Below are 20,120 nucleotides of genomic sequence, written 5' to 3' on the forward strand. Positions count from 1 at the left end.
TGTCTTCCATTCTATGTACAGAGCAAAAGAATATACAAACTACGCGCTTTCCTTTTCTTTTCGTACCTTTTTTTTTCTTTACCTATTGTACCTATGTACTTTGGGGTTTATAAGTACATTAAAAAATAAACAACGAATTTAGTCTCGCAATGTGGTACATTGCGTCCGAACTTTATAATCCAGTTTGAATTAAATTGACTTTCTTGTGCAATATCTGTATCTGTACCTATAAATTTCAACACGTTTACCTGTCATTAGCACTAGAGGGGTCGACACTTATAGGTGTAGTTAGTGACAATAAGCCCTAGTGCAAAAAAGATTTGGGGCCCCCCTTGTTCTTATCGTACTAATATTATAAATGCGTAAGTGAGGGTGTACTTATAAATGTTTGTTACTCTTTCACGCATATTCATTGTTATTCTTTCACTGGACCAATTGTTATGAAATTCGGTACACGGGTAGAATATACGTACATATATACGGTACTTCTTATCTCGAAATTCCCACGGGAGCGAATCCCACGGAGCGCAGCTAGTATCCATATAATCGTGTATTTGTTATGGCTGAGGCCATCACATGGAATTACACACAAATACTTGGGCAACAAGAATAGAGTGGTTTGCCATTGCCATTTCATACTATGCAAAGTTTTTTATATGAAACTTTATTTATCGACTATGTTGGTTATTTGCTGCAATAGTGTCAGATTTTGTTACATGAGTTTTATGAACACCGGCCATTTAATGACCTTTAATGCATAGACACTAGTGAACTGTGCACAGGGCTACCATGAAGCATAAAACACGCAGCACGTCATTGCGCACACAATTTCTCTATTTTTTTCTACACGCACTAATTGCAATTACTTTTAGATCATTGTAACACTTGATTGTCGAATAAATAATATGAATAATGTCTATTTTCCCTAATATGGACAGGATGGTGTCTAAGGGCCAAAAACTTCACGGTCCCAGTGCATGGCGCCGTCTAAACCTGCATTAGCTACGCCACTCGGTCAGATCAGTGCAAAGTTTTGGAAGCTTTGAACTACGGCCAGATAAAACGGGTTTATCTTGACGTTTTGAAATGTGGGTTGAAACTTGCCTATATTCCTGCAGGTCTCTTGGTATTCTTGCCTCGCTGTATGTATAGCAAGTATATCTCGCGTGTTCCTTGTTTGTCGTCGTATTTTATACTCGACTAACGTAATTTTTCGCACGACGATGGCGATTTGGTATAAATTTTTCAAGTGAAAACTTGTTTAGCGGCGAGCGTTTACTTTTTGTGAAAATGTTAAACTCGCGTCAGGACACGTGAGTGACCCTTTCGAAACGACCGACCCTGCGCCCCGGGGCTTCGCTCCCGTGGGAATTTCAGGATAAAAAGTACCCTATGTTTTATTCCAGGTTATATTCTATTCGCGTACCAAATTTCATAACCACCCGTCCAGTAGATATTGCGTGAAAGAGTAACAAACATACAACCACATACGTCTTCACAAACTTTCGCATTAGTAGGATAGGTTTAGTAGCATATCCCTGACCGTTTGTTGACTGGCAAAATTAGTCTTCGCGACTTTGTATAAGGCTTCGTTGGTGTGCCTTCAAATGGTTGATGTACCTATGCTATTTTCGCAGTGCAGTGAGGACGTGTCAGGATACCATAAATATAAGACACGAAGTCTATTTTAAATTTTCTCCCTTTTCGCAACGAGCACGTCTCTCCTGCGTCAACATTTATGTTTAGATCTTTGAAACTGCGCATCGGATTTTGATACGGGTCGTTTAATAGATAGATAAATGCATTTATTTCTACCAAAAAGACACACATTCACATATAAGAAGTAAAAAACAAAATAACAATGATAAAATTACAACTACTTAGGTATATGTATTGACGAGCTCGGTGGCGCAGTGGTAAAGTTCTTGCCACTGGACCGAGAGGTCCCGGGTTCGTTCCCCGGTCGGGTCATAATGGAAAATGATCTTTTTCTGATTGGCCCGGGTCTTGGATGTTTATCTATATATGTATTTGTTATAAAATATATAGTATCGTTGAGTTAGTATCCCATAACACAAGTCGCGAACTTACTTTGGGGCTAGCTCGATCAGTGTGATTTATCCTAATATATTTATTTATTTATTTTATTTATGTATAAGAAAAAGACAAATTTATCCAATGCGAATTGTGACCATGTGTGTGTCGCAGTGATACACATAGACAGTAGATAGGTAGCTATACCTCAGATAGATAAAGTGATTCAAGACCAAGGTTATTTATCATGGACTAGCTCTAGCCCGTGGCTTCGCCCGGGTGCATTTATCTGCGAAAGCGGATTGTAGTCATTGGGAGATAGATATTTGGGAAAAAAAGTAGGCTATGTTTGAACGGGGGTCTTTAACTACATACATATCAGATTTCATCAAAATTGGTCCAGCGATTTATCCGTGACAACGGAACAGACAAACATACTTTCGCATTTATAATATTAGTATGCATTTACCCGAGTGAAGTCGTGTCAGATCGCTTGTATTTAAATAGATTATTAACAAAGTAACAACCGTCCTTATCAACCCGAATCAGAGACAATATGATTGTGGTATAATCAGAGTCCGGCGACCGTCCCTCCATCCGGCTCGGTTAATTCCAGATCGGCTCGTTTAACCGGACAGTTAAACTGCAGTTAGTGTTAATTGAACCCCTCTAATGATTACAGATTTATCGTGTAGGTATTCTTACATATATTATAAAACAAAGTCATCTGTCTGTTTGTTCGCGATAAACTCAAAAACTAATGCACGGTTTTTCATGCGATTTTCACCAATAGATAGTGTGGTTCCTGAGAAAGGTGTAAATGTATAATTTATTACGTTTTTTAATACGCAAGCAAAACTGGGACGGGCTGCCAGTACTTGACATATCTATGAGGAGATCACTGTTAAATAAATTTATTTACTAAAATTACATTTTTGCCACAAGTTGTTTAAGTTATTTATTTATTTAAGAACTTTATTGCACAAAATTACAAAAAAAGACATGATATACTTTACTTATCTGAAGGAGATTAGGCTGATAAATAAGTTTATTTACTAAAATTACATTTTTGTTACAAACTTTTGTTTATTTAAGAACTTTATTGCACAAAATTGCAAAAAAAAAAACATTTGTACAAAAGGTAAACTGAACGCCATATGGCGTTCTCTACCAGTGGAACATCAGACCGAACAGAGACAGCGAGGAGGTGCCACAAAGTGCAACTAAACAAAGGGGAAAATAAATTTTAAAAAAAAATACTCTATAATAAAATAATAATAAATAAATAAATATGTATATTATCGTTTGTATCTTTTATTATTATTAGTGAGATCTTATTGCAGTCAACGCGCGAGAAATAAACCAGTAAACCGTTGAGGAGTTCAAATTAATTTATTTTGTGAACATAGATAACATAGGTTGACATAATATTTGACGACCTCGGTGGCGCAGTGGTAAAGTGCTTGCCTCTGAACCGAGAGGTCCCGGGTTCGATCCCCGGTCGGGTCATGATGGAAAATGATCTTTTTCTGATTGGCCCGGGTCTTGGATGTTTATCTATATATGTATTTGTTATAAAATATAGTATCGTTGAGTTAGTATCCCGTAACACAAGTCTCGAACTTACTTTGGGGCTAGCTCAATCGGTGTGATTTGTCCTAATATATTTATTTATTTAATATTGTGAAAATGTATACTATGTTCCGCCATTGGGCATACGAAATTTCCCTCGTAAGGAGCCGATTCTGGGTGTGAAATCAGGCCATGTTTATCATGTCAATGCATTGTTTTGTCATGGAAACTGAAGCGATGTGGAAAATTACAACTCTGTTGTAGAAGCGGGTATAAGGTGTTTAACAAGATTTTAATATAAGCTAATTACTAACTAATATTATAAATGCGAAAGTCTGTCTGTCGTGTCGGTGCCGCTTTCACGGCTAAACAGCTGGACCGATTTTGTTGAAATTTGCTATGCGCACACAATTTTTCTCTCTATAGTTAAAGACCCCAGTTGAAATACAAGCTGTTTGTTCTAAAAATTAAACCCCCATATGACTTTAGTTGGACTGCTTGCTGAAAATATGTCATTGCCACAAAGAAGAAAAGAAAAAAAAAACAATATCTGTTGCACATTCCAAGAGAGATTCACGACAGCGAAGCCTTGGTGGTTAAAGAAGTTTCAACTTGAAACATTTCTTAAATTTCTAAATCAATCCAGTCTAAATATTAATAACTCTGTCTTTCCAATCGGTCTTCACGTCTTGTTGACTTTTCTGCTACAGTCGCCTTTAGCATGATAATGAGGGGGACAAATCAATTTTAAAAAACATCCTTAGTATTAGGGGTGTCGCTGTTAACATTGACAAAGGAGTTTAATTTATACACGACGAACAAAAGGGGCCGTGCAGTTTTGGTAGTACTATAGGACCATCCAATGTCAGGATCATTGGTTTTACTGGAGTTAATTTCTGTTTTTAATATGCCATTGTTTGAATTTTTATCGCTTTCTGGCAAACACGTATCTACGTTAGTAGAAAAACTCAATAACTTATAATTGGGCATTAATAATTAAATTTACATGCCATCTTGATAGCGAGACATGTTGCCCCTTATATTTTCTGTTACGTTGTAAAAGATTCAAAATCAAAATCAAAATCAAATCATTTATTCAGAAATTAGGCCTTCACAAGCACTTTTTCACGTCATATTCTAAATTAAATGATGTTTACCAAAGCTACAAACTACTAGTTCACGTAAATAAATCACGTAAATAAAGACCTTGTTTCAGGTAAATAAATAATTTCATTTCATTTTAAATACGGGGTCCCTTATTGCCGCACAATTTATGTTGTCCTAATACTTTGGCATACAGGTTTTGGCATGATTTTGCCATAATAGGTAGGTCTAAGGCATAAGTTAAGTTTTAGGTCAGGTTAGCTATGCAAATACTTATACTCAGTTGTGTGCAAACCGTTATGCGTAAGAACGTTATGCTTATAATCATATGCTATATTAAGTACCTATATGATAATTTAAATTTGTATGCTATAGATGAGACCCACCCTACGTGTTAAAACTCATCTTGCTCAGATATAAGTCAACAAAAAATAAAATGTCATCAGATTGTAACATCTCCCGCACGTACCCATTATCATTCATTTGAGTCAATTATCAAATATACCTAACTAAAGTCATTCATTCATTCAAAATATGGCGGGCACCAAAAGATGAACGATTATGCCAAATTGGCTATTCTATTCTTGTCATGGACGTAGGTAATAAAATATTCTTGTCAGGATCAGATACTATTCTTCTAAAGTAAAAAAAAAGTTGATTATTTAAAATACCTACACACATTATAAATTAATTTGTTGTATTGTAATACAACTATCTAAATTAAGTAAGTATATAATTCATTAAAAATGTTTTGCATATATTTTGATTTTGTAATTTTATTTCATTAAAAACTCATAGACGTTAGTTGTATCGATTTTTTTTACTTCCAAACGGGGTAGCGTGGCAGTAATACTAGAACGTGACTTAAGCTCTCTAACTTTAGAAACTAGGCAAAATCTATATATACACATTTTACAAAGATTAATATTTGTTTCATGAATGTAATTTAAATAAAAAAAAAAATACAGACTGGGTTCAACGACCTTGACCTACAAAAGAATTCTATTCGAACATTCTTTAAAAAATATAAAAACCGCCATCTTAGTCTAGACGGGCAGTAATAATTTAAAATATTCAATGGGCGTGTTCAGAACACGCCCACTCATACACCCACCGGAAGCTCTGCCTACCTCTATAAGCTTCAGTAAGCTTTCAACCGTTAGTTCTTGCACACGTGCGGAAAATCCGCGCTCGCTTTAAAAAAAGAAATAATTGTAATTTAAAACTATTAACTGTCAAAATTGACGTTCGATTTTTTTAAATTAGCGTGCTGTGACTGTTTCCGTATTTGGATGTTGTTAAAAGTGAGTTTTTTTGTGATATTTTCTGGATGTTTGTTTGTTTGTCAACATTGTCACGTGGTTTTGTTTACGTGAGTTTATTGACCTTTAGTGGAACATTAACTTGAAGTGACTAGGGATGTTTTCAGTGGTTTCTTAGTGATTTTTAAAGATAAACCAATGATTTAAGTAGATTTATTGCAAACAAAAATAACTTAGATAATTTTAAACTTTATATAGTAAAAAAAATATATTATTTAAAAAAATTGTGACATGACGTGAAACGTGATTTTAAAAAAATATAAGTGCAAGTGAAAAAACTAAAAATAGTACTCTGCTTTTAAATTGTTTATAAAAAAACCAGTAGGTACTTTTTTAAGTGAAATAATTGAAGTGACTATAATAAAATTAATAAAGTCGTTTCTATTCAACTAAATAGGTGATATTATAAATTGTAATAAAAACAATACATAATCCATATATATATAAATAAATCCAAAACAAAAGCAGTTCATGAAAGATTCCAATAAAATCAGCCAAATTGGATCCAAAAAGCGCCTCTGAGGCCCTCTCGGGGGCCTCACAAAAGCCGAAAACACTATTAGTTCACCCCTACAAAGAAACAAAAAAAACTTACCTTTTGGAAACACCAAAAGACTTCAAACGAAAAACGCCACTGTTGGAACTGCCCAAAGACTCGAAAAAGCCTAAACTATTTAAAAACAATGAGGAAATTCATGAGAAAAACATTGAAATGAAAACCACTTCGATTCAAACTAGCGAAGACAGCTGTCAAAGTCAAAGTCGCAAATGTCACCACTGTTGCTGTCAAAGTGAGGAGTCAAAGTGCGGTCAAAGTCCTGTCAAAGTGATATTCGCTCCAGCCATGATGCCCTCCATTTTTGGTGGTGTGCCAGCGTTGCCCTATGTCTTGAAGCAGCCTGTCAAAGTTGGGGAGAAGGTAAGTTTAGCTTAAGTATATTTTTTTAATTCCCGACGCAAAAAGATGGGTGTTATAAGTTTGACCGCTAAGTGTCGTGTGTGTGTTTAACCGTCTGTGTACGTGGCACCGTAGCTCATCAACGGGTGAACCGATTTGGATACGTTTTTTTTATTCGATAGCTAATTTTTATGCGGTGATTCTTAGATATGTTTGATCAAAATCGGTTCAGCCGTTCAAAAGTTGTAGCGTAATGAATATTGAAAGTTGTTTTTTTGTTTTAATTTGTCTAACAAATTTGTCTAACAGTTTTTGGTTTTATTTATTCGTATAAACTTGACTCTTTATGGCGATACAGAATATTGTATTGTATTGTTTATGTAGCTAAGAGGTGATTAGACAGCTGTATCAAAATTAGGAGTTGATGATTTTCTACCGTGTCGTACAGCCTACTTTCGAACGTAACTCCGAACTTGAAGAAAGTTGAAATGAAACCTTTTCTAAATATTATTTGAAAATTATAATCGAAATTTTCAATTACGGCGAAGAAACTCAAGACAACCTTAATAGTCTATTTAAAAATACATAAATAAGGATAGATTTTTTATTTCACAATAAATTGAAAGAAACACACGGATACTGGCTCGCTTATTATTTAATTTATGACAGTATTTTTTTTCTTTTTTTATCGGTATGTTTTCAGTCAAATTATTCGAGGTCTAATACAGTTCGCGCCTTCGCCCGCGTTTAATTCGTATCTCGGGTTCTAAGCAATATATCGTGATGAAATCTATTCAGTATTTTAAGTTTGACCATCCGCTGTACAACTGAGAAAACTGCATCACATTCCATCTACTTAGTAGTTTTTACGTTTTGCGCGAACAAACATAGCCCACTCACAGTTTTATTATTATATGTAAATATATGTATAGATATGTATAAATTACATTAAATATCGCATTTCGTATCGGTGATGCGGGTATTGTTAATAAGTAGATACCTAGTTGATTCAATGTGCATAATTTATTACGTGTCTATTACCCGAGCAACGCTAGGACGGGCAGCTAGTTCTGAATAAACGATATTTGTATTTTGTTAAATATAAAAAAAGAAACGATTCGAATTTAAAACTATTAACTGTCAAATTGACTTTTTGTTTTTTTTTTTTTTAATATTTATTTATGTTACAATATTTTTATATGAAAAATACAAGCACTGGCAACAAAACCCTATGAAGGTTTATACGTGGTAAGGCGAGTCACTACTCATTACAAATTTACTCAATTAATATAGGTATAGTTTTTAAGCATTAATTTACATTTGGTTGTACTGGTTTCTAAATTAATTATTTTCTCACAAATATTGTTAGGGTATTCATTCAATATAGATTACATTATTAAATTCATTCAATATAGGTAGGTTAGATTTTTAATTTGCGATTAAAACAAATTACAATGGAAATCGAAGATTGTGTGGGCGCATGTATTACATCTGAAGGTCTACTACGAATCATACAAACACGTAGTGCCATACTAAAATAAATTTAAATGGAAAATAGAAGATTTTGTGGGCGCATCTGACACGAGCTCTATCCACTGGACCATAAATCTGTCATGGCAAAGTGGATATGTTATCGATGCGTAATGTCGGTTGATTTACAATGCGTTTTTAGTTGTTGAATATCGATTTTTCTTGGATTTTTTATCAATATTATAGGTACATATATCATATATATATATATATATATATATATATATATATATATATATATATATATATATATATATATATATATTATACAGGGTCACTGGTATCTTACGCATAACCTTCCAAAGGCGACTAAGGTACTAACATCTTAAATTCTACGAGTTTTGTCGAAACGTAATAAATACAATTTTTTTTTACTTCTTTTTTTAGTTTTAATGTCGTTTCTATAAAACGTTGACTCAATGTTCGATTCCGCTACATAACGCTAGTGTACTGTCTCGTGTCGACTATTACATAGAGTTAACATGTGTAGAATCGCAAATTAGATTGTATTTTTTTTATATGAAAAAAAAAAAGACTACGAATCACGAAAAGTCGTAGAATAAAAGTTGCTTGTTTTGATGTACCCAAGTAGTCTTTAGGAGGTTTTACGTTTGATACCAGTATCCCTGTATATACAATGAGAATTTCGTGATAAAAACATATACAAACACTAATGCGAACCTGGCATCATAAATAGTCACTAACAAAATCAAAAATCTGTCGAAAGTAAAATTTAAATAAACTTCAAAATCCACCGGGTTGAAGTTAACAAATAAATAAAAGCGCGGTAATCCGGAGTCGAACCCGGGCCCTCACGTAGAAGCTATAAAGGTGCCGCGTTATGACCTGTATTGTACGCTACAGGATGTTTGCGGTTTGCCAGGTGGAAAAAAGTTAGATATAGGTACCTATATTTTTCTCTCATCTTTCATATCTTCATACGGGGCTGTGACGCCTTGAAGACGGGGTCGGCTTAAATAATAAACTTTATATTCGGACTAGCTTTTGCCCGCGGCTCCGCCCGCGTTAATTTTCCGGGATGAACCCTGTGTCCTTCTCCACACTTCAAACTACATGTATGCAAAATTTCAAGAAGATTGGTTGAGTAGATAGAGCGTGAAGAGGTAACAAACAAACTTTTTTTCGCATTTATAACATTAGTTAGGAAGTTAGGATTAGGATTCGGCTGTGACATTACAAGCCTGACGTTCACCCCCCCTTAGGAATGCTATTGCCTCTCAGCTGCCAAGTGTGTCGCTTGGTCGCATTCCAAGGCGGAACCCAGATTCAAAAAGTTTTAATGACAGATTTTTAGAAAAATGTCAAATTAAAATCTGAAATCGATTTTAATTTGACATTTTTCTCATAATCAGGTCAAACATATGAAAGTAATGCAATGTAATCTAAACTAGGTATACCTTGAATAATAATTATACGAAATTGACAGGTGTCATTTTTGACACGTCAGAAAAGGCAAAGCGTCGGAATTAGATTTTGTGTAAGCCAAACAAGCGAGTTACGATGTTTTAAATAGGGCCCTCAGTCCTTCTACAGTCATATTATGAAAGTTAATTTTGTACATTTTAGTAAAAGAAAAATATTAGTAACTCAGCTTCAAAATGGAGTTGCAAGATACACACATTACATAATTACATATTATTATAAAACAAAGTCCTCTACCGCGTTTGTTTACTTTATGTTCGCGAAAAACTCAAAACGGATGCACGGATTTTCATGCGGTTTCCCACCAATAGATAAAGTGATTCCTTGGAAAGGTTTAGCGGTTTATCATGTTTTCACCCGAGCGAAGCAAGGGCCGGGTGCTAAATGCTTGTAAAAAGTAACATCCTGTACACGACGTGTAAGAAAGAGCGCACTTTATGCGCCACTAAATTTCGTGTCATGAATATTTTCACATTTTACGAGTTTAAGTTATTCTGAAGAAACCTCTCACTTTAACCTAAGCCTGTGAAGTTTATCGTGAGGTTATAACTCTAGGGTTAGTTTATAATAAAAAGACAAGCAGATACTAAGCTTTATTAGTAAGTTTTCCTTCAACGGAAATAATATGGTGGTCATGAAAACGAATGAAGGAAAATAAGGCGAAACTTAACTCTAATGAACACACTCTAGTGGATAATTTATCATCTAGTATGTGAAATGGAGACTGCAATGGCAAAACACGCCATGAATCGTGACGAGAAAATCGTTGTATGGGTTTAATTCCACATTTAACGTAACTTGCACCGGTCAATTTTGACGTTGACTTTGACGTTTAGACAAAATGGCGTACTTTAAAATTTTTCTGCGCATGGTAAAGTTAACTCCAAAACTGTTATTCGAAAAAAGTTAAAACATACTAAAATATTTTTTGTCTCTTACTGTCAATTTCTAATATTATAAAGTACGGTCGATAACGACAAAACATATCTTAGCATAAACAGCCGAGTCACTACCCTCAACCATGTAAGAAAAAAAGTTATAACAAATTGATAATCAAAATTACCAAATATAATTCGCAGGTCATTGAACCTGTCAAATTATAATAACACCTATTGACATCACTCGAGCACATCACCTAAATCGGATACAGAATGGACGAAGTGGCCGGTTGGAATTTTATTTTTCTATCCTTATCTGTGGTGTGCACGCGACCTAACATAACATAAGAGATGGCGTACTGTTGGCTGGTAAAGTCTTACGGTTAATTCTGGCTTTTTCGTTAATCGTCGTAATTAAAGTCGTGGGGTCAATACTGTTTATGTAAGTTTATTTCGGCTTATTTTCACATCCGTGGTCGTTTCGAAATGCCAGTAGTTTGATTGTAGTTTTTTAAGAAATACTATTTACTTAATTAAAAATTAATTTAAAAATATGCCTGAAAAGGACTGATTTCTGAATAAGTACATGTTTTTAGCCATGATTCTAATTTTGAACACTTTGTTAAATATAAAGTAGATTGGTAACCCATCCAATAACACAAATGCCACACAAAATTAAGTAATATATTGTTTTAAATTAATAAACCTATTGATTCTGTTATGTTATGATACTGCATAGACATACATTTTATGCTTTATGAGTGAAACTGGATTTGTCTTTATAATTATCAATATATATATAAAACTCTTCCGTTGCTGAGTGACTGACAGACAACGTACAGCCGAAACTACTGGGCGTAGGAAGCTGAGATTTGGCATGTAGGTTCCTTGGGGGAGTGTTGATAAGCACTAAGAGGATTTTTGGAAATTCCACCCCGAAGGGGGTGAAAGGGGTGAAAAACTTTTATATGAAAATGTTTTGAAGTTAGTGACTTTAAAATTTGGATTTTAGTCGTTTACATAAAAATCAATAAATACGTGTTTCAGATTTTTAAAATATTAACCCTCAGCTCCTTCGAAAGGGAGTTGAAAGATTGTATGGGACGTAATACAATTTTCGAGATAAAAAGCTGAAAATTAGTAAACATACTCTTCATAATTTCTCTTAAAGAATGACCTAGATTTTACTATGAAATTCACGCGGGCGAAACTGCGGGCGAAGCCACGGGCAAAAGCTAGTTTAATAATAAACAAATAAAAAGATCTCCCTGATTACAATAAAAGCATATGCTATTGTTGGTTATCTTTGCCCAGCAATAAGATACGGTACGGTATAAATTAAAAATAATCTTTGAGTTTATGTGCCCGCCTGTACTTTCCTCCCAGCGTCCCGAGGGCTATCTCCCGGCCGCAGCTAAGTAAAGAAAACGTTATTTTGACAGCCCTTGACCGCGCAATAACCCGAGTTAAGTGACGTCTGTTATGTCCAAACTTTTCATGTCTCAATTTCACAATCGATCGACTATGTATTGAATTAGTCTGTCGATTTCTGATTTAAAAGAAATTATTGTTTGATTTATCTTTGTTTTATTTAGAAAACTAACAGTTTCATTATATCTGACTAGCGCACCGGCCTGGCTTCACATGAATATATAAACGAACATACAAACCTTCGTGAATATTTTTTTTAAATAACATCAAAACCCGTTGTTTCGTTTAAAAGTAGAAAGCTTAGAAACAGATAGATGACGCCGAAGGCGACTATTAGTTTTGTACTATGGAATATTTTGAATGTTACATGTACATCGAATACTATACTATAGTTTTTAGACACTTTTTTTCTTTTTGTTTAATAATTACATGGTATTTTTTTCATGTGTGGTCTGAGGGCGCACTTCTTGAAATTCTATAAAAAAATATGCTTGGGATTTAGTGAACATTCCAATACGATGTATTACGAAAGGTCCTCTCACCCTTACATATTATAAAACAAAGTTCTCTGCCGCTTTGAGCGAAGCCCCGGGCAACATCTAGTCACCAATAAATTTAAGAACGAATTCTTCTCTAGTGTTTTTCATTCTGCCCTGTTTCTTACTATTTACCTCCCTATACGACACATAAATATTATTAGGTATATTAAGTACCTACTTAGTTAATGTACTAAGTACTTAAATTAAACTGTCCACCAGTGTGCAGGTTTCCTCGCGATGTTTTCCTTCACCGGAAACAAGTGGTGGACGATGAAAACTACTGACTACTATACATGAGTCAGATTGGTGTACAAACTCATGTGGCACGAGTATGATTCGAACCTGGGACCTTTCTATTACAAGCAGGTCTAACATTACCACAATCACCACCGCATGGTGGACTAGTAAAATTCCTGTCAGATACCTTCAGGCGACTTGAATTAAATCATACCAGTGTTAGCTATAACAGAAAATAAGACGAGATAACAATTTTTTTATTTCTCAAAAACTTCGATTCGCGAAATGTATGTATTTCATTCCACCCCTAACAATATGTAAATTTAACGCAAAACCTACCCCATACGTCTTCCACGCGTTATAAATTTTAAGAGAACTATAATTTTATTCATGGAGCTTTTTACGCATTTTGCGTTGCAATTCGAATGTAATTCTTATATTTAAATTGTAGAATTACTCAAGTTACAAGTACGAGTACAGCAGAAATTCCACTATAACTTTGTTCTAACATTAGATGTTACCAGAACTGAACGAGTGAATGAAGTTTGGAGTAAAAATCACAATGCCAATCACAGATAAACGAGTATAGAACCATGGAATTAGTAAGTACTCCGTACAACGCAGTCCTTTTTTTTATTTTGTTTATTAAAGAAACTTATTATCATGAATTTAGTTAGTAATTTTTATTAAAGTACTTACTAAATTCATGTTTTTTTTTGTTTATTCCCTCGTTTCGTTGAGGAGGCAAAGGGTCAGCCCATACGGCCAAGTCTTTTGTTAAATATTTTGTTTTGAATAAAAGTGGCTTTAGTCCACTGAAGAATAAAGAAGGCGTAAGCCACGTTTGTATTGGATATAAAATAGTTAAGGTCTAAGGGCCCAGTCTTTAGTGATACAAAATCTTAGAAATATGTCTGTGACTGAATGACTGAATGATTTGACATCATTCGTCAAACTTATAAATGTCAAATTTTTTTTTTAACAGATTTTATGTAAAATTCGTAAACACTTTTAGTGTATGCTACCGGTATGCATATTTTATCTCAAAATTCCTACGGGAGTGAAGCCCCGGGCAACATCTAGTATAACTATATAGGCAGGATATTTATATGACATAGATATGCAAAGTCGGGCCGGATCTCTAGTCCTGCTAATATTATAAATGCGAAAGTTTGTGAAGATGTATGTTTGGATGTGTTTGTTACTCGTTCACGCAAAATCGAATAGACCGATTGTTATGAAATTTGGTACACGGGTAGAATATAATTTGGAATAAAATAAAATACATAAGGTAGTTTTTATCTGGAAAATCCCGCGCGCTTCCCCGGGGCGCAGCTGATACAAATACACAGAAACTAAAGTGACATTTAATATGTGGGTTAAGGAATCTTGTCCAAGTCAAAAAGTGCTCCCCGTAGGACACTAAGACAAGCAAAGACGAGTCAAATTTAACTTGCAAGTTTTACTTACAGACAGACAAAATCAGGACAGGCGAAATTACATGAAAATAAGTTAATTTCATCTGTATTAGTCTCCTTATGTTACAAAACCCTTAAATTACAACCCCGTATTGATTTGTAAAGCCTTTTTCAATAGATTAACTTATACCGAGGGGCTTATGGTTAAGTGGTTAGCTGTGTAGCTTCCTGCGTGGGACAGATTTATGGGACTTGAAGATTTGTGGTGTTCCCGGCCGGGTATGTTTAGAAATATCTTTAGTAAAGGTACCTTCGTAGGTATATTTCTTGTTTTATTTATTTCGATATTGTGGCTAAGACTTATGTTAGTGATTGAATCAACTAGGGCGGGAACAACACGCCTCAACTAATATTATAAATGCGAAAGTAAGTTTGTTTTCTTTTTACCTCTTCACGATGTATCTACTCGACCAATCTTCTTGAAGTTTTGCAAAATCCCATCCCGGAAAAATGACAGCTCCTGTGACAAATCACGCGGGCGAAGCCGCGGTCAAAAGCTAGTTAAACATAAAACGCGTACCACGTCAATGCGTCTACACGTCCTCTCTTTTTTACACGATGTTTACGATATTGAGGATAAGACACCGCATATGGAAGTTAGTAACGTGCGACGTGTATGTTTCGTGGTAGGGCTACAGGAAAGAAACAAAACACAAACTGTGTCCTAGATATCTAGCTTTGTCTTCCAAAAATGGCCACTTCTGAAGACGTCAATAGTTGAGACACTTAAATATTATATGATTACACCAACCGCCCACCATCTGGGCACAGGTGTTAGACTCACACAAAAAACCTAACACAATAATATATGGAAGCAGAATATAAATTCATAACACTACCCCACGAACACACGTCATAAATGCAAAAAAATTTCAACGTCATTAAATTTACGACCTTAAGTCTTTCGTTTAAGGTTTATTTTCTTCGGGAGTTGTTTCATATGGAGGGTGACAAAAAATATATTAACATCCGAATGTTGTAATATTCAGTTCTGATATATGGAGGTTCTATTAAAAATATATTGAATTGTTTCTGTTGTAGTATGGGCAGTATTTTGCTTATAATCTTTCAGCGGTTCAACAAACTTACATAAAAATTTACATAAAAATAAAATTAGGCGATAGAGTCATATTAACAAAGAATTTGAAAAAAAAATGCTGGTTGTCTGTTTTAAGGTACACGCTTATCTTCGGAATAACTGGACGGATTTGAATGAAACTTTTTATGTTATATAGCTGTTAAGCCTGGGCAACACATAGGGTATAAATGATTTTGATTACTGGAACACCTGATGGAGAACAATGATGGTACAGCTAACTATACGAAATATAGAAATGACGCCTTAACAAAAGCTGTTCAGACTGATGAGCATTTTCTGTTGATGTATAAAAATCGAAGGTCTGGAACCCCTGAAGAAGAGTTATAATAGTTCAGCTAAACTATAGGAAATATAGTTTTTCAGTCTGATTAGCATCTTCTGTATGTATAGGTATAGTTACACTTTGTCTATATAGGTACTATTAAATTTCAACTCCTTACCAAAAATTGTTCGGCCACGCGAACGAAGTCGCGGGCATCGGCTAGTCTAGTTATGATTGGCTACTTTCCAATTGGTTAAATCAAGTACTTTTTTCTAATGTCAAAAACAAAATTTTATATCGAGCTTGTGTGACCGTAATGTGACATCACGGATTTTGAACCCAAAAAGTATACGTGGCTCTTAACGCTTCAAAATTGTGTTACGCAATTCCACCTGAACAATACAATGATCTAATTCTTAAAATGGCTATTAATCTATACTTAAAAGCCTAGTTCCCGAAAAAAAGGGAAAAATAAAAAAGTTTCTAAACACAGCGCCCCCTCTCTGACGTTTAAGAAAACAGTGATTAGCGCAAACTTCCAACGGACGAGCCCATTTGTATGCTTATTAGAAGACAGGACACTTTTGTGCTATTTTTGTTTGTGGTACAAGTGACAGACTTAGTAACTAATCAAATCACTATCCTAACTAATATTATAAATGTGAAAGTAAGTTTGTTACCTCTTCACGCTCTATCAACTCAACCAATCTTCTTGAAATTTTGCATACATGTAGTTTGAAGTGTGGAGTAGAATGTAGGGTACCGCGGATAAATAACTGTTCCTGTGGGAAACACGCCGGGGAAGGCGCGGGCAAAAGTTAATTTAGGAAAAAAAAATAGCTTCCCTTTACGCGTTTTCGTCTGCATAGATCTTTAAATCTACGTAACATATTTTGATGCGGGTTTTTCAATAAATAAATATATCAGGACAAATCACACAGATTGAGCTAGCCCCAAAGTAAGCTCGAGACTTGTGTTATGGGATACTAACTCAACGATACTATATTTTATAACAAATACATATATAGATAAACATCCAAGACCCGGGCCAATCAGAAAAAGATCATTTTCCATCATGACCCGACCGGGGATCGAACCGGGGACCTATCGGTTCAGAGGCAAGCACTTTAACACTGCGCCACCGAGGTCGTCAATAGATAGTGTGATTCCTGAGGAAGGTGTATGATTTATTATGGTTTTACCCGAGCGAAGTAGGGACCAGCCACTAGTAAATAATAATAAATGGGTACTAATTTTTAACAAATACGAATATGATTGTTATTTGGGGAAAGTCACAGTTTTGTCATTTTATACACATACCACACAGACATTCATTTAATAATTGTTTCACCGTAATTGCTTTAGTGTAAAATAGTAATAACAAGGCAAGGAAAGTAAACACTATAGGTGCTGCTTATAACATACAATTATGATGACATTTGAATGTAATTATGACGGTTATTAATGCTGAGTAAACGTATAAAACCATGTAATGTAACTATATATAAAGCAGGTGATACGCACTCTAATATCAATTTCCCATGTTTGTGCTAACTTAACATTCCTACGGCTAATAGGCAGAATATGCTGTACCTTACCCTTTTAACAACTCTGTAACACCATGTTCTAAGGAATAAATTATCTATCTATCTATCAAATGTAATTTCTGCGAAAACTCTCCTATTTCTTTTGACTTGGGCCAGGCCCAAAGTATTCTTATAAAAAATTCGGGCCAAACTGTAATTACAAGACATCGGGAGGAGACGCATTAAGAACTTAGCCCATTGCGGACGATCCCGGAGCCCTAAAAACAAATTGCCCTTGGAGCCCTAAACTTTCGGAGCAAGGGCGTAGAATCCCGCCTTTTCTAGTTGATGTTCAACTAATTACGAAATGTAATTGCAGTAAGTTAAAAAAAAATAGAATTAACAATAAAAAACACAAAACAAAGAATATTAATTTAAACTAAAAACTATCTAACTTGAAAATACTTATAAATTAAAAATGTCATTTTTGACACAAGCTTTTATTGCTGTCAGAGAGAAATTGTATTCAATGTGTTGTGACAAACAAAATCAAAAACCGCCGAGGAGTTTCCTCATCAGGAGCCGTTCCTGGATACAATCATCATAATAATACGTATATGGTATAGGTCATGCTCATCATAATAATACGTATATTGTCATCCAAACTAAACGTTACACACGTTTAGTTTGGATGACAAATTATCTGCTTCGAAATTGAGTTGCAAGATTCCACCCGAGACATAGGGACATAGTTACATTGCAAGTTAAATAAATGCTTGTATAATAGCGTGACAACATTTTCTCTGAAACGAAAAAAATATATCAAAAAGCGTATCAAAGAAACGGCTGTCTTTAAAAATTCCGTTTTATCGGAACAGGGGCTTAGAAATACAAGATTGAATCATTGTTTTAAACGGGCTTCTTTTCTTTTCCCAGCGAGAATTGTGCGGATACGAAATAATATATTTATTTCACACTTAAAACTATTTTTGTGGTGAAAACTTGTGTTTAGCAGCGTTGTGAATTTTTTGTGATGGGTAAAAAATGTTAAATTCGCGTCAGGACACGTGACATTATTGAAAATTCGTAAGACGTCAAAAATACACAAGACGAGAGAGAGAGAGAGAGAGAGAGAGATAGATTCATCCTGCTTGTTTTTATATTGATTTTTGTACTAATCTATAAATTCCCGCGCAATTTGCCGCGTTGTTCAATAGTTTTTATTATATTTCCTGTTACAATGACTTAATCATGCTAAACCGAAGATGTTCGATTACAATTGATTGCTAATTATTAATACCACCATTTATATTCATATGAAAGAAAGAAAGAAAAAACTATTATTTAGCACACAAATCATTACATAAGATAGCACTGGACATAATATAATAGTATTAAATGTTGTACTAAAGCACTAAAGCGGGCTTCGCACTGCATGATGTCATGGTGGGAGCCGCGACACTGGTTCTCCGCGAATGCCAAAAGAAGACACAAAATAAAATGTATCAAGTGTAAATTACGACGGCTGTAATTATAACAATACCTAAACGAGCTAAAATGAACAATATTTTTTATAAATTATGTGTGTATTTTATAATGCAAGACTTTCGGTTGTTTAAAATGTACATATGTTTTCTTGTGTTCTTTGTGTTTAATTTTAAAGGATCTTTCTCTGTTCCTCTATTCTCTTTCCGTTTCCTTTTGCATGATGAAATGGCTGAAGGTGTAAATTTTTTATGATAATAATTATACAAATCCATACAATTCTATCGTAATGCAATGATTCGAGCCGTAAAATTGGGAGTCATTGTCGCGTGAATAGAAACGGGGACAGGAATCACCCCACGATTGAAATTCTAATGAGTATAGCTCTGTCTGTCTGTTCCTCGATCATTTCTCTATCATCTGAGCGTGGTGATTTTCGGCTGTGACGCCCAGGAACGCCTGAAAAATCATAGGTACGATAAATTCGCGAATTGAAATATATTAGGACAAATCACACAGATTGAGCTAGCCCCAAAGTAAGTTCGAGACTTGTGTTATGGGATACTAACTCAACGATAAGATATTTTATAATAAATACATATATAGATAAACATCCAAGACCCGGGCCAATCAGAAAAAGATCATTTTCCATCATGACCCATGACCGGGGTTCGAACCCGGGACCTCTCGGTTCAGTGGTAAGAATCTTACCACTGCGCCACCGAGGTCGTCAAATGTTTTATTTAAATGAGTATTTACTTATTTTTCTTTGTCTCTCGCGTGTGAATATTTTACAAGCTTTTATTTAGTTTTCACCTGTCCCGTTGTCCGTCTGTAGTCAAATCTTGCAAGTTAGATTACTACTTGAGACTAGGTACTTCCAGTTGACCTACAGAGTTGAAATTTCCCACGTGGCTTCAGTTTCCATGACAATGTGTTATTATGATTAGCATGACTCGATAGCGCAGCCCGGATCGGCTACAAACGAGGGAACTCCTCAATGGTTTACAGCACGGACATGGGTTTTTTGTCAGGCGTTAAATGCCTTATGATCTCTCTGACCACAATAAAAGCTTGAAGCGAAAATGACATTTTTGTAAAAATCTTGTCGCTATATTGTGTCATAAATATTGAGTACACGAGATATCGATATTTCGAGTATACATACATACACACAGTAATGCTGACCCTACCTGCTGGCATGTCAATTAACTCCCAAAAATTTATGCCGGCGCGTTTCGCCCCGGTTTTGGGGTTAATTGGCGCAGACGCCATTTTAGGG

The 20,120-nt window shown here is 34.9% G+C and overlaps 1 protein-coding gene across 1 annotated transcript in view; it reads left to right on the forward strand.

Moving 5' to 3' along the window:
* Window positions 1-6,486: 6,486 nt before the first annotated feature.
* Window positions 6,487-20,120, forward strand: part of LOC128682174 (uncharacterized protein) — a 189,243-nt gene continuing 175,609 nt past the window's right edge. The window contains exon 1 of the mRNA XM_053766753.1: window positions 6,487-6,951. Within this exon, the coding sequence (XP_053622728.1) occupies window positions 6,745-6,951 (207 nt within the window). The 5' untranslated portion in view covers window positions 6,487-6,744. The remainder of the gene's footprint in view (window positions 6,952-20,120) is intronic.

This window comes from Plodia interpunctella, chromosome 29, assembly GCF_027563975.2.
Source record: "Plodia interpunctella isolate USDA-ARS_2022_Savannah chromosome 29, ilPloInte3.2, whole genome shotgun sequence".
NCBI lineage: Eukaryota > Metazoa > Arthropoda > Insecta > Lepidoptera > Pyralidae > Plodia > Plodia interpunctella.